The 15,817-nt window shown below is 39.5% G+C and overlaps 1 protein-coding gene across 1 annotated transcript; it reads left to right on the forward strand.

The window, feature by feature from the left end:
- Nucleotides 1-7,920: 7,920 nt before the first annotated feature.
- On the forward strand, nucleotides 7,921-8,971 carry LOC116889098 (protein BEX2). Its single transcript, XM_032890267.1, has 2 exons — nucleotides 7,921-7,946; nucleotides 8,331-8,971. The coding sequence occupies exon 2, from the start codon at nucleotides 8,336-8,338 to the stop codon at nucleotides 8,723-8,725; it is 390 nt and encodes a 129-aa protein (XP_032746158.1). The 5' UTR covers nucleotides 7,921-7,946; nucleotides 8,331-8,335; the 3' UTR covers nucleotides 8,726-8,971.
- Nucleotides 8,972-15,817: the final 6,846 nt, after the last annotated feature.

Here is a 15,817-nt window from a genome sequence, read left to right on the forward strand (position 1 = left end):
AACAGTGAATTTCTTTTTCCCAAGTCCTGCAAGGAAGCTGAATTAATTGGTCTATTACTTTTTTAAATCTTTATTAGTTGTTGCTATTTCTATATTGGATGCTTTAATCTATTTAAGTCATTTGATGTTCAAATTGTTCTAATTTTTTTTTGCAATCTGGGGATTCAACTTATCTTAGTGTCTGTTCTTTTTGAGGATTTTGTAGTTTAGTTTTAATTTAGGCTTAATGGACACATTCTTTATCAAACAGTATGATCAACCACTTCTTAAAAAGCTGATTCCCTTTTAGTGAAAATATTTTACTCAAACTAGAAATTAGGCTGCTTACAACTTCTGCATTGGTACTCACCGATGTGGATTGTTTTCAGAGTGTGATGATTAGTTTTTTAGTTGTCAACTGGACAATCTGAAATCACCCTGGACTATCAGTGAGGGTTGAATAGATCTGGTTTGCCTGTAGACATATCTGTTGGGAGTTATCTTGATCATTTGGAACCTCAACCATTGTTGATAAGCAAAAATTCCTGAGCTAGGAATCCTGGATTATGTAAGACTAGAGAAATAAATGAATCTTGCATACATGTATGAATTCATTGCTCTCTGCTCTTGGCTATGGATGTAATATGATTCTGCTTCAGGTTCCAGCTGCCTTGACTTCCCCACAGTGATGCATTATAACTTGGAATTGGGCCAAATAAATACTTTGTTTTCTTAAATTCCTTTGATCAGGATATTTTATTACACCAGTGGAAGATAAATTAAGACAGGTTGCACATTATTAATTTCCATATATAGAGGGTCCTCCATCTTATTACCGTAACATTGATTGTTTTGCATTAACCTTCAACTTTAAATATAATACCACTTTTCTCTTTTAATGCGTGAAAATTGTCATACATATAAGTTAATACTGATAACATTTCTATAGGTATGAAAGTCTTCTGCATCTATCTTGTCCAGAAAGTCGTTACTAGTTACCTGCTAATGCTGAATATCTAAAATATGGTGAGTACAATTGGAGAAAAGACTTAATTGCATCTAAATCTACTCCATGACACTAACATGGGCTAACAATAGCTCAACACATTTTTCCACACCTCCCTTTTCTGTATCTCAATTTGTCCTGCAGATTACTACATTGAAGTAGAGAGAGAATGTTCTTGTTGATTTTTATACTTGCATAATATGTCAGGATATTGATGTACTATATTCAATCAATAGCAATTTACTGAACATATATCATTCTATTAGTCTTTCACTATTTGAAATTGTTCTGCCAGAAAAGACAATGTTCTTATATCAACCCCTCCCCTGGTTTTTTGCATTGTTTCTTTTAAGATAGACTCTTATAAAAATAAATTTTTTTCAAAGACACAATTTCTATATCTCAAATGACCTTCATTTTGAAACAGATGGCATTTGGAACTGGGCCAGCAAGAAAGTTTGTTTATGTCATATACCTTTTATTCCACCAGCTTTTTTGACTCTGGATTTCTTCTTAGTGAGACAAAGTGAAGGAATTTGTAACTGGGCTCAATGTACAGAAAATAGTGCTGAAGCCAACGAATAGAAGAGCTCAACCCAGAACCTGTGGTGATTGATGTATGTGGCAACTAAAATACAATTTTGTTCACAACTATCTTTCAATCTAGCTGAACCATTACTATTCATTGTTCTTCTCTCCTTACAGAGAACAATGCTCAGTACTGGAAGAGTGATTAGGAATATGGGCATGGGGATGAGAAAGATTTGGATCTTACCCTGAAAACTTTTACCAGCTGGTTACAAGTCCTAGAACAAGGAGCTCATCTGCCCCATGTTTCGTACCTGCTCATGACTTTATCATTCTCTATCATCATTCTGCCACCTCGCCAAAGCAAATTGTTGATGGTAGGATTATGCTGCCATGTAAAAATGATGTGCCATGAAATTTTACCGTGATAATTGAAGGCTGAATATACTGATTAAGAGATGACTGTAAAAGGCGCTCGAGGACACGTAGGCACATAGCATTACTTTATATGATACTTTGCCAGTTAAGTGTACCATTCCAGATTTTCTACAAGGAAAGAGTTAATTAACAATAAAAATTAGGTTGACCAAGAAAAGGTATCAATCATCTAATGCATGTGAAGCCGGTGTGCTTCAATATTAACTTTCTGGGCAAGTTGTGACCACTAGTGCAATACTAGCATGACTGTTCTAGGAGTAACTAACCGCTTTCTGATTAGACCTGAAGCCTACCCCATAGGACAGAATACATACTCAATGTAAACCTGGTTAAAAGACTATGGCTGCAGGTCATGGGCCCTAGGAGGAAATCTAGTATTGATGTTTGGTAAATGAATGTGTATTTAAACTGCCTTCTACATACTTGTGTTTGTATCCATAGAACGGTGAAGCTCCCAGCCTTTATCCGAGAAGCATATTCATCAGCGAATGACAGTGAAAGCAGATATTTCATAACTTGCCAGAGTGCTAAGATGACAGGAGTGCCGAACCCTAAATGGGACATCTGTATCATCTACTCAAAGACCCAGGAAATATTGCCAAAGAAGGGATGAAAAGACTTGAAAAGCTTAGCACAAGCATAAGACCTGAACACGTAAACAAAAGACATAAAAGTAGGAGGGGTACTAGTTTGGAAGAAGAACCAGCTCAGTAGGAAGGGAAGGACAAAAGAAGGTAAGTGGGAGATATGATCAACATACAAGGAGCGCATTCCTCGGCTGTATTTTCTTGAGCTTACGTCCTAGCCCAATGTCAAATCTTCTTGCCAATTTCTGAAGCCGTCCCAAGGCTCTCCACAGGTTTTTCCCAACACCTACATATGGTGTCTCCACAGCCACCAGTAACACGGTTCAAGGATCCTTTCTTTAACCTTTGTAGACACCAGGCAGACACGTGGTATACTTTATACACACAGGCAAAGCTCTCCCATACACATAAAATAAAATTATGTAAAAATATAGAAGAGGAAAATTCAAATCTTTATCTTCCATTAAATTTTCAATTAATCAGTCACAAATAAATGTTTCATTACCTGAAAAAATCAAAGTTAAAATAAAGAAAACTTAAAAATCAAACTAGTATTTTATCTCATTATTTAAACTGAATTATTTTATGTATTAGTATTTCAGATAAATGCATAGAGCTACAAAATTAAAAATTTTAAAAAGAAAACATCATTATCTGATTGCATCTTCTTCATTCTCTCTGGTGAAATATTTATCCAGGGTGAGATGACTACTAACAAAAGTCCCCTCTCCCATATCTCAATAATGAAGGACAAAAAGGAAGATAGAGTTCAGGGTAAACTTGAAATGACTCAAAATTTATTTCAGGGCATCTGGTAAAGCTAGTGTGGAGACAAGTAGGAGGCACATACAATGAATGTCCATTATGACTACACATATAGAGAACATAATAGCAACAGTAGAAAGTGTGATACTCTTAAATTAATGATTACTATGGACACTGAAATTGCGTGCCTGAAATTAACTATGTTTTCCATTCTTTCTAAAGTAATAGGTGCCATTTGTAAATTATGTAACCAAAATGAAAACTCATGTAGACATTGCTCTGTATGAAGTATTACAGACTTGTAAAAATTGAATTACCTTTAAATTCTTACATTAAGATACAAAGATCAGCCCTTCAACAGAGGAATGGATACAGAAAATGTGTTTCATCTACACAATGGAATATTACTCAGCTATCAAAACAATGACTTAATTAAATTCGTAGGCAAATGGTAGGAACTGAAATATACCATCCTAAGAGAGGTAACCCAATCACAGAAAAAAACACATGGTATGCACTCATTGATAAGTGGCTATTAGCCCAAATGCTTGAATTACCTAGATGCCTAGAACAAATAAACTCAAGACGGATGATCAAAAAATGTGAATGCTTCCTCCTTCTTTAAAGGAACAAGAATAGCCTTGGCAGGGAAGAGAGAGGCAAAGATTAAAACAGAGACTGAAGGAACACCCTGAGATTCTCTCTTCCATCTCTTGTATTCTGTTGGTGAAGCTTGTATCTACAGCTCATTGTCTCTTCTTTTGGTTTTCTATATCCAGGGTTGTTTCAATGTGTTCTTTCTTGATTGCTTCTATTTCCATTTTAATTCCTTCAACTGTTTGATTGTGTTTTCCTGGAATTCTTTCAGGGATTTTTTGTGACTCCTCTCTATAGGCTTCTACTTGTTTTATTTATTTTTCCTGAATTCTTTCAGGAGTTTTTGTATCTCCCCTCTATGGGGCTTCTACTTGTTTATTTATGTTTCCTGGAATTCTTTCAGGCATTTTTGCGATTCCTCTCTGTAGGCTTCTACTTGTTCTCTAAGGGAGTTCATCATGTCTTTCTTGAAGTCCTCCAGCATCATGATCAAATATGATTTTGAAACTCGATCTTGCTTTTCTGGTGTGTTTGGATATTCCATGTTTGTTTTGGTGGGAGAATTGGGCTCCGATGATGCCATGTAGTCTTGGTTTCTGTTGCTTGGGTTCCTGCGCTTGCCTCTCGCCATCAGATTATCTCTAATGTTACTTTGTTCTACTATTTCTGACAGTGGCTGAACTGTCCTGTAAGCCTGTGTGTCCAGTGCTGTAGACACCTATTTTCCTCTCTTTCCAGTCAGTTATGGGGACAGTGTTCTGCTTTCAGGCGTGTAGTTTCCTCTCTCAGGTCTTCATTTTGTTCCTGTGGGCCTGTGTCTTGGGTTCACCAGGCAGGTCACTTGCCTTGAAAAGTTGGTCTTACCTGTGGTCCCAGGCTCAATTTCACTCTCGGGTGCTGCCCCACCGGCTCTCCAGATGGCAGCAATAGGAAGATCTCCGCCCTTTCCGGGAGCCTCCGTGCACCAGGGGTTCCAGATAGTGTGGTGTTTTCCTCTGGAATCAGTAATGTGTGCAGAGCAGTCTCTTCTGGTTTCGCAGGCGTGTCTGCCTCTCTGAAGGTTTAGCTCTCCCTCCCACGGGATTTGGGTGCAGAGAACTGTTTATCCGGTCTGTTTCCTTCAGGTTCCGGCGGTGTCTCCAAATTAATATCTTAATATCCCCTCATCTCTGTGTTCTCTTTTAAAACTTTAGTAGTTCACTAACTCCATTTTTGTTGGTCACATACTTCTCATTCTGGAGGCATCCACTGTAGTTCTGGTAGGTCGGCCTACCAGAAGCAACGCCCTTTAAAAAACTGACCCTCCCTCCCCAAGAAGCCAGCACCCGCCCATAGCCCTTACATCTGAATGCACCCAATCCTGTTGAATGAGAAACTTTGCTTGTATTTTCACCAGGGAGATTGGCTTCTAGCTTTCTTTTTCTGTTATATCTTTATCCAGATTAGTTGTCAGAATAATAATTGGCGTCATAGACATAGCTTCGTAGTAGTGCTCCTTCTGCTTTTATTCTGTGGAACAGTTTCAGAGATGTTGCAATGTCTTCCTTTAATGCTCGATAGAATTCAAAAGTCAAGGCTTTGCCTTGTGGAGAGACTTTTAATGTGATGTCAATCGCATTGCTATTTGTGTGTCTTTTTAGTTTGTTAGTATCATCTTCTGGATTTAATTTCAGTAGAACATAGGTGTTGAGAATTTATTTACTGTTTTAGGTCTTTCCATGTTTTTAGGATAAAACTTTTCAATGTGTCCCCTAATTGAATTCTGTTTAACAACTCTACTCTCATCTTTGATTTTATTGACTTGAGTTTTCTTTCTTTTGTTAGTTTGGCTAAGATGTTGTAAATATCATTAATCTTCTTGAGGAACCAAATCTTTGATTGTTCTTTTAATTTCTATTTCATTAGTTTCTCCCTTAATCTTGATTATTTCTTGCCATGTGTTAAGTTTGGTCTTGTTTTTTGTTTTTGTTTTTGTTTTTATTTTTTCTAGAGCCCCATCATTATGTCATTCTCTTGAGATCTTCCTGTGTTTGTTTGTTGTTTTTTGGTTTTGTATTTATCACAGGATCTCACTGTGTAGACCCAGCTGGCCTGGCACTTGCCATGTTTACCAGTCTGGCTTCAAATTCACAGAGATCTTTCTGTCTCAGTGGTTTGGAGGCGAAGCAGTTATGATAAGGAGCCCAGCAGTCCATACCTCAAATACTACAAAGAGTTAACAACCAGAACACAGACAGGGTTCTACTGGAGCTGGAGGGAAGAAAAGCATGCCATCTTGAGAGCCCCCTTTCCCCTCACCCAAGAGACATTTGTATAATTTACATGGAATCTACAAATGTTTAGGATACTTTCCTGGTTTCCAATATGGGAGCAGATCTCTAATCAATGCTAGAAGGACTAGGGGAGGGCTTCTGGAAGAATTGGAGAAAAGAAACCAAAGGTGATTTTTCTGTGTGGTTTTTGAAATATACAACAGGAACCTGTATGCAGGAAATAAGGGTCTCTGGAATGTGGTTGTAGGAAACTAACGCCTTCCTAGTCTCTTTTCAGAGCAGTGATGATGTATCTTCGGTCCCTCAACCTTAACAGCTTTTATCCTTTGCTTAGGTCCTTAAAACCATCCATAGTAATAGCCAGTCATTTTCAGTTGCTAGCAAAAGTCTACAGTTAAAGAATGATGGTAATTATAGGATAAAACAACAGAATTATTTATTAATACTTGGTATTGGTTCAGAGGAAAAAGATTTGCCCTGACAACAAATTACTGCTCTAAAAACTGGACTTGTTTAAGATACATTTAGGAGTTTAAGTACAAATTGTTCAAGGAGATTCCCTGTTTGTAATTTTTCTCAGGAGAAAAAATTTAAACAAACTATAATGTTCTAAAACTAGTTTGTGACTATCAGAGTAATGTATTGAGCGGAGCACAGGAGAACATTTGATTTTCATGTTTGATTGTTTTTTACTTTGCCAGTTTCAAACATTTTGTTCAAATATAAAATCTCCTTTTCAAATTTTGAGGCAAGAAAAATTGTTTTGAAAGAGGTTCTCATTCTGTGTCCAAAACTGACTTGAAATTCACTCTGTAATGTACACTGGTCCGGTCCCAATCTCTGGTGAATTTCCTACTTCAGCCTCTACAGTGCCAGGATTTCAAAAGTGAGCCACTAGTTGTGGATGAGATTCATTAAAATTTAAAAAGAAAAATTAATAGAAAGGATTTATACAGATGGAAAGAAGAGAAAACAGACCGCCAGGGTGTGGTGGTGTTGAACCAAGGAGGATGGTGCAGACTCTCCCTGGTAACAGGGAAGGGAGATGTCCAACCTCCTGATGGTGATGCCACTTGTGGTTCCTCAGATTGGTGAGGATCCGGATGAGTGACGGGTGGGGCCCGAGGTGAGCGCTGGCGGCGGGCGGCGGGGGCAGGGCCTCCCTGTCGCACTGGCCTCCTGAGCTGGGAGCAGGCTTGGCATTGACGCAGGGAAGGCCCTCACGTGACCCAGGGCTGCAGGCAGCGCAGCCTTGGAGTGCAGTCGTCACTCGCGTCTGGCCACCAGCTCAGAGCTTGTCTGCGCGCGGCGGGCGGCATCGGGCCCCAAGGCAGGCAGGGCGGTGTGGGGCCTGCACGCAGCGGCCCTGAAGGCGACAGCTTCCAGGCGTCAGGCAGGCGCGCACCGCGGGATGGTGCAGCGGCTCGGCTGCTTTGTGCATCGCGGAGGGAACCCCGGCTGCGTCCGGGAAGGGGCGCCCCGGCTCAGGGGCGGGAACGGCGCGGGGGTCCCGGGAAAGGGGCGGCTGGGCCGGCCGGCCTGCGGGCAGCGGAGAGCGCTAGCCAGGGAGAGCTGGGATGGGGCAGGGCTGCTGGAGATCGTGGGCGACCGCTGCGGGTAGGGGGATGGGCGGCGGGTCTGGGGAAGGGGGTGCGGTGCGGAGCCCGCGCCGAGCTCTTTCCATCCCACCCCGTCTGCAGGTCTGTTAGCCGGGTGTCGCGGCGGCGTCTCTGTGAGCGGGGGAGGAGGACACGCGGCAAGGGATAGGCCCAGGTCAGTTCCAGACAGTGGGGGAGGGGGCTGGAGGGCATGGGGTAGCCCATCTGGGCCGTCAGTCTTCTCGCATCCCTCATTACATCCCTTCCCCCTGCATCCCTTGCCCTCATTCTACCTCCCGTTCCCTTCAACACCCCACCATCCCACAGTTCATCCTCCATTTTGATGCCTGCAAAACCTTGGAGATAGATCTGCAGGGAAAATGGTGGGTTGTGGGGAGGGAGGGTCTGGGACTGGGGGCCCCCTAGAGGGCGTGTTGAGTCTTTCAGGTAGAAAAAATAAAAATTGAAAGACAAGCATATGGACAGCCAAGATAGTGAATGGTGGAAAATGGGTCTCTGTCCTCGGTGCTGAACTTTTGAACATTTCTCTTGTCTCCAGGAGAAATGGAGTCCAAAGTGGAACAAGGAGTGAAAAATCTCAACATGGAAAATGACCATCAGGAAAAGGAGGAAAAGGAAGAAAAGCCACAGGATGCTAACAAAAGGGAGCCGGTTGTAGCCCTGCCTTTTGAAGCTGGAGAATACTACGTGCCTAGAGGAAGTCGCAGGCGGTTCCGCGTTAGGCAGCCCATTTCCCACTATAGATGGGACCTGATGCACAGGGTTGGAGAGGCCCAGGGCAGGATGAGAGAGGAGAATGTGCAAAGGTTTGGGGAGGATATGAGACAGCTCATGGAGAAGTTGAGGGAGAGGCAGCTGAGCCATAGTCTGCGGGCGGTGAGCACTGACCCCCCTCACCATGACCACCATGATGAGTTTTGCCTTATGCCCTGAGTCCTGAGGTTGTCTCTGAAGATGCTACGGGGACCCCTGCTTTCAAAACTTACATGTTTGTGATGTACTGTTGTAATATTTTTGGTGTTACTCGTTCCCCATGGGTCTCCAGTTCTGCCAGCTTCTAATTGAAAGTTGTGTCTTTGACTCAGTCTTATTTTTTTTTTTTGTTAGCAGAATTTATCTATTGCATGGGAAGATGCTCATTATATATTGTGAATCTAATAAAGCAAATTTAAAAGGCTATCTTAGTGGTTCTTAGGCTACTTATATACATGCATATACTTATATATGTCCTGCACAAAGGGAAAAGTGGTGGAATTAAATGGCAAAGTGGATTAATGCTGGGCCTCATTTTGTGGAAGTAAGGCAGATAAACATAGGGAACATTTTAGTAGCCTGGGGCACCTGTTTGGTTTTGGTTAAGCTCACTTCCCCGTTGTATAATAATACACTTTCCCACCTATTCATTTCACCTGTGTGTAGGATACACACACCACTCTGGACAATGTAGCTAGTGATCCCAGAACCCACTCAGTCCCTCACCTGAGGGTTTGCTAATGCGTCATGGTACACATCCTTATCTCTGAACAAAAAACAGTGTGTTTTCCCATCCTTACCCTGGTAACACTCATATTTAGATTGTTTCTATTCAATGAATTCCCAAGTTATCTGAGTGTGGAGAATATAAAGGCTGATCCATCTGGCTTTACTCGTCTCGGGTAACTGCACAGTAAGGCAAGCATTTATCCTGTAGTAAAGTTGTAATGATAACCCCTTATTTACCATTGTACATCTTTCATAAGTGGGCATATGTATTATTAAAATTGGATGCATTATGGGAAAGGACATATGCACTAGGGAAAAAGAATAAACAACCTGATCTGTCAATCAAAGAAAGAATCACCCAAACTATGTCCCATAGTAACCTTTTAAGTCCTATAAAAGTAAGCCCAGCACTATAATGGGGCCCTTGAGTATTCTAACTCGCGTGGTTTGCTGTCATTCTTGACACTGCATCCCTCTGTAACCTATACAATTGCTTTGCTTTAAACACAATTCATCTTGTTTCTTTAGCAAATCTGTGGGCCCTTCTTTTCAATTCTATGGTTAGGATACCTGGGGCCTGGAAACACCAGAAACCCAATCACTAGTAACAAAAGGTATGATTTTCTACTGCCTGTGCATGTTATAAAACACCTGCCACGAACAACACTAAGGGAGAAAGAATTTATTTTGGTTCCTAGTTGTAAACATTTCAGTGTATCATTATAGGGAGGGTTTTGTGCATCAGAGGAGCTCACACCGTGGTGGTGAGGGGTGGGTAAAAAGAGAGAGAAAAGGAACACTGCTTATTTTGCCTTCATTCCATCCCTGACCCCAGCCAATGGGAATCATGCTGGTCATGCTGGTTTCTTAAGGGTGAGTTTTTCTCACCTTCACAGTAATCCTCTAGGCCTCTCAATCCAATTTGTTGTGAAAAATATAAACTGACAATTTGTGTTTTTGTACATTATGGAAAGAAATACGTTTAATTGCTTTTATAAAGAAGCAAGGCCACATAAGATGTCATTAACTGAAATGGAATCTTGGAGCCACACAGATGAGCCACACAGAATTTTTACAAATTGAGAATGACATTGTTTTCACACAAGTGAAGCAAGGTTTCTCTGGTTTCACCCATCCTCACTCACCAGGCAAGAGCCCTATCTGCATCTTTTTTCTCTTTAGGTACTGTGCAGTGTCCAAGACCAGTGTGCAGTAATCCAGCACACTTCCTGTGTCCTGATAAAAATGCTACATCTGCTCACCATGTAATGATTTCTGCCTGACTCCAGGCATACATGTTCAAAAGGAGTAAAATAATGATTGAATCTGGAGTTCTTATTTCTTTTTTTTTTTAAATCTGAGTACAATTCCTACCCAGACTAATAACTTTGAATGTATAACTTCCTCTTCTAAAATGTATAGCTTGCAGTTTTAAAAAGAACATTGGCCTTCTTTAGACATGCCCCGATGTTCCGGACAGTATGCTAACCTGTTACCAGTGCAGGAATCACGTGGAATCTATTAAATTATGGGTTTACACATGGATGTAAGGTTCCACCCTAGTTCACTAAATAGAAACCTAGAACTTTCATTGTTAATAAGCATCTTTGATGGTTCTACTGCATATCTAAAAGATTACTGATATGTATATACTTATTATCTCGATTTTTAAAGAAATATAATTAATGTCTAGTGCTTTCTCAGTGGATCATTCAGCGATTAGAAATGATATGCTTATTGCAATCACCTGTATTTTTTCCTACAAGCCCATATTTCCTGCCCAGCTTGGCAAAAGATTTTGAGGCAGAGGACTCAGATAAATCATGCTAGACTTCAGACTCAGAATTGCTAGAATCATAAAGTCATAATGGTTTATATGTTATACTTGGAATTAATGATACATAGTAGTAAATAAAGCATGTATTTCTTTTTAATGTATTGCAGATGTGGGTGTTTTACATGTCTGTGTGTGAACAGGTATGTGCTCATGTATGCTTGTGGAGACCAGCGGACAATCTTATATGTTGTCGTTCTTCAGGTACAGTGCACTTGTTTTTTAATGATTTACCTTTATCTTGCGACTTTGTCTATGTGTATTTGAGGGTATCAAACCCCTCAGAGCTAAATTATAGAGTTATGAGCTACCATGTGGGTACTGGAAAGTGAACCCAGGTCTTTTGGAAGAGCAGCCAGTGCTCTTAACCCCTGAGCCGTCTCTTCTGCCCCTCCACCATCATTTTCTTTTAAATTAATTAATTTTTGTGTATGGGTTTTTTGCTTTCATGTATGTTTGTTCACCAGGCCTGTGAGTGGTGCCTCAGGAGGTGGGAAGAGGACATTGAATCCCCTAGAACTGGAATCAGAGACAACTGTGAATTGATAGTAAGTACTAGGAATTGAACTCAGGTTCTCCAGAAGAGCAGCCAGTATTCTCAACTGCTGAGCTATTTCTCCTGTTCCCATCATTTTAGTACTTAGGATGGGGTCTTTGACTTAACCTCCTCAAATAATATAGACTGGCTATCCTATTTAATCCCACTAAGCCCCAGAGATTGACCTATCCCTACTGTCCCAGTATTGTGTTTACAAGCAGTTGACATCAAGTCAAACTTCCATATTTTGTAAAACATTGGTTCTGAGGATAAGATTCAGGCCTCAGCTATTGTAAGGCAATATCTTCATCCAAAACAGAATGTTGGTTATTTTTTTTTAAAAAAAAATCTAGAAAAAAACCTTGCACATTAAAATGAACAATGTCTAGTCAGTATTAAAATTCTTAATAGCCTCATAAGTTTTAACCTCAAACCACAAATAAATTATGTGTCTAAGGAATACTTTTTGCCTTATTGGTTGTAAAATATCAGGAGCAACCCATGTAAATATTTCTACTAATTCATAACTTGTTCTACAAAATAACATGTGCTTGAAAAAACTGTCTTGGATTTAATAATAGCTTGGCGCTACAGATGCTGAAAGTCTAGCAAATGCCAGAAGTAGAGCCAATCTGTTATATGCAATAAAAAGCAAGGATAATCTGAGAGTCAGCAAGGGGTTTCACATGAATAACAGAATAAAAAAATTTCTTCGATAATATGATATCTGCATTTTGTAGATGTTTGGAAAAGTAATAATATTTAACCTGATTTTTCAAAATAACCTATTTATCCCTAGAACAAGAAAAGAATTGCTAGACGACACAGAAGACTGGAAAAACTTAGAAACATGCAGACATCTACCATGAGATTACCAGTCACACTGTGGTAAACATCAATAGTGAAACGTTATACTTTGGTACTCTTTATAGAAAATGTTAGAGGAAGACCATAGGGTGAAAAAAGGAGAACTGGTGGTGAGAACTGGTGTTGGAGGTTCTTTAACCATTTGATTTGATAGAGTATTTATGATGTAGCTTAGCAAAGAGACCTTTGAGTTTTTCTCAAGAAGCTCAAATTTTGGATATTAATATGAATAGGTGGAGGCTCTAATCTGTGGGTCCAGGGGAAACCTCTATTCTTACAAGTGAGAATACCGTCTGAGGATTATAAATTGGTAAATCTGACAATGTGCATGATTTTCCATTTCTATGGATAAAAAAGTTGTCAGTGAAATATCTGTTAGCATAATACTGAAACATTTGGGGACGTTAAATATTTAGTCCATATAATCGATTGCCATGTAGGCATTGTTATAGAATTGTTTTAGAGAAAAAATTGATGATGATGATGGTTATAATATAGCCGGACCATGTAGATATATTTAATGTCTCGAGGTTGAAACAGGTAGAAGCTGAATGGCAAATTTTAGATAATAGTGAATGAAATTGTAAAACTAATGTCTGGGGTTGGGGATTTAGCTCAGTGGTAGAGCGCAAGGCCCTGGGTTCGGTCCCCAGCTCCGAAAAAAAGAAAAAAGAAAAAAAAAGACATTTGTAAAACTAATGTCTGAATGTAGTGTAAGAGATAGCAGATGAAAGAAAAGATGCTAACACAGATCAGGAAAAACAAAACAAAAGGAACCAAACAAATAAAAATAATGGACCATAATATCCAGCTGGTTTGGGAAAGAAGAGGTATTAGAAGCAAGAATTAATTAGTGAATATTCATGGTACTAAAGCACATATTTAACTAGAAATAAAAAATTTCAGACAGTAGGAAATGTATAGTAAGATATTCCAATAGAACTAGAAAATAAAACTGACTTGAGTATCAGAAGAATAAAATGTACCACACACTTACAAATATATTCAAATAAAATCCATGTAAACATTTTGGATACAAAATACAATATAATATTTATACCTCCATAAAAACAAGTAGAAAGAAAAAAATAAAGGTATGGTTTTAATATGTTATTAACATATTAAAAGTTTTCATCACATCAACAATATCAAACAATAAAAACACATGTTTTTTTATATGACTACCACTTTCAGTCAGCAAAAAACAGGGAGTGTAGAAGCAGCAATTAAAGATAAGAGCATAGTGTTAGCCAACGTCCACTGTGTAAATACTGTGACAGCTGACTTTATATTAGCAATATTTCATTTAATGTGAAATTGAGAAAAAATATATCCAAGAATCTATCAGGAGTGCACTATCAGCTTAACAGACTCCCTCATAAAAGTGATGGAAACAGGCACAGTACCATGTAAGGAACATGAAAGACAAAGCTGAGAAGATGAAGCACCCTTTGTGACGATCTCGGATAGGGGTAAGCTCAGAGGAAACGTGATCAAGGCAGACAGGCAGACAACAGATGTTTGCTGTAATCTCGTGAGAATTGACTACACTGACAAAGTGGAGGGGGCAGGAAGAGATTGTGCAGACACAGCAACCATCTGAGGGACTGTTTGAACAAGCATAGACTTTGGAGTGAGGAGGCTAACCGTAGTTCAAATATTGACACCTCTACTTAAAAGTCCTATGACTTGGAACAAAGTTGCACGACATTCCCTCTTAGCTGCATTTCTCTTACCTGCTAAACATCAAAATATTCATTGGGATGCATGTCATATACCAAGTTCTAGTAAATGTTGCTTTAGAAATAGATTTATTTTTCTTATTTATATGAATACACTGTCACTGTTTTCAGACACACCAGAAGAAGGTATCAGATTCCATTTCAGATGGCTGTGAGTCCCCATGTGGTTGCTATGAATTAAACTCAGAACGTCTGGGAGAGCAGTTAGTGATCTTAACTACTGAGCCATCTCTCCAGCCCCAAATGTCAGCTCTTAGTATTATAAAACATGCAAAGCAAAACAAAAAATATTTCATTCACTAAACAAGTACTTTAATATTTAAAAGTTAAAGAATTTGCAGGATTTGTATTTATTGATCAGGTGCAATAATCTGTCTTAGGTAGTGTACAATATTTGAACCCTTGATGAACTTAGGAAATTTGAGATTTTAGGTGTCATTCATATCAACTATAATTCCAATGTAAAGTAGTGGTTGATCAAATGATTGAGATTCAGACTGATTAGGGATTCAAGGTATTTTTCCCAAATCTACAGTGACCATAAACTGCATGTGGCTATTTAGAATTCAAAGCGTGTATAATGTAAGTGGAGATGTGCTAAAAGTATAAAATGCATACAAAATTTCAAAGTCATTAGGTTCTTGTTGATGACTTCATTATTTATTAAATATCATGCCATTTTGAATGTCCTGTTAAAATATAATTTTTCTTTACTTTTCTCTCATACAAGATGACAAACACAGGTTCCCCTCCCTCCCATTCTCCCGGTTCCTCTCCTTTCCCCCACATCCACTGCTCCTGTTTCCCTTCAGAAAAGCACAGGCTTCCCAGGAATACAAACTGAACACAGCAATAACAAGTTAGAATGATACAAGCCCTACTATCAAGTTTGGACAAGGCAATGCAGTAGGAGGGAAAAGCCAGGTGAAAGAGTCAGAGACAGCCCTACTTCCAGTGTTGGAGTTTTCCCCAAACAAGCTAAACAAACACAGTGTGTGTGCAGAGAGCCTAGTACAGACCCATGCAGGCTCTGTGATTGCTACTTCAGTCTCTATGAGGCCCTGTGGGTCCAGATCAATTGATTCTGCATGTTTTCTTGTGGTATCCTTTACCTCTCTGGCTCCTATAACCCCACCCCCCAAGATTCTCTAAGCTCTGCTTAAGTTTGGCTGTGGGTATCTGCATCTGTTTCTATCTGTTACTGGAGGAAGACTCTTTGGTGACAATTGGGCATGCCAACTAGTGAGGTCATTATGCAGGTCGTATTTAGGTGAACATATTGTTCAAATCCCAACATTGATTGCTTTTCTCCTTTGGCAGATTGCATAGTCCATTTAGATACTATGAGAGCTAGTTTTCAGGGAGGATGTTTACATGTCATTCCTAGTTAGATTCCTTCAAATTCCTGAAGTATGTGGTGTCTTCAGCAATAGGGTCTTAAGTCCAAGTTCCAGTAACTAACAAACACCAATGGAAATAACCTATACTATTATGGGAGTCTCTTGCAAGTCCTAGCCAGAAACTAAAGAGGAGGTTTTCCATGCTTGGCACTGTTTTGCTGT

This window comes from Rattus rattus, chromosome X (assembly GCF_011064425.1).
Source record: "Rattus rattus isolate New Zealand chromosome X, Rrattus_CSIRO_v1, whole genome shotgun sequence".
Taxonomy (NCBI): Eukaryota; Metazoa; Chordata; class Mammalia; order Rodentia; family Muridae; genus Rattus; species Rattus rattus.

Bases quoted from the DNA above. Each gene is read 5' to 3' on its own strand.
- LOC116889098 (XM_032890267.1), top strand. From the start codon at position 8,336: ATGGAGTCCAAAGTGGAACAAGGAGTGAAAAATCTCAACATGGAAAAT.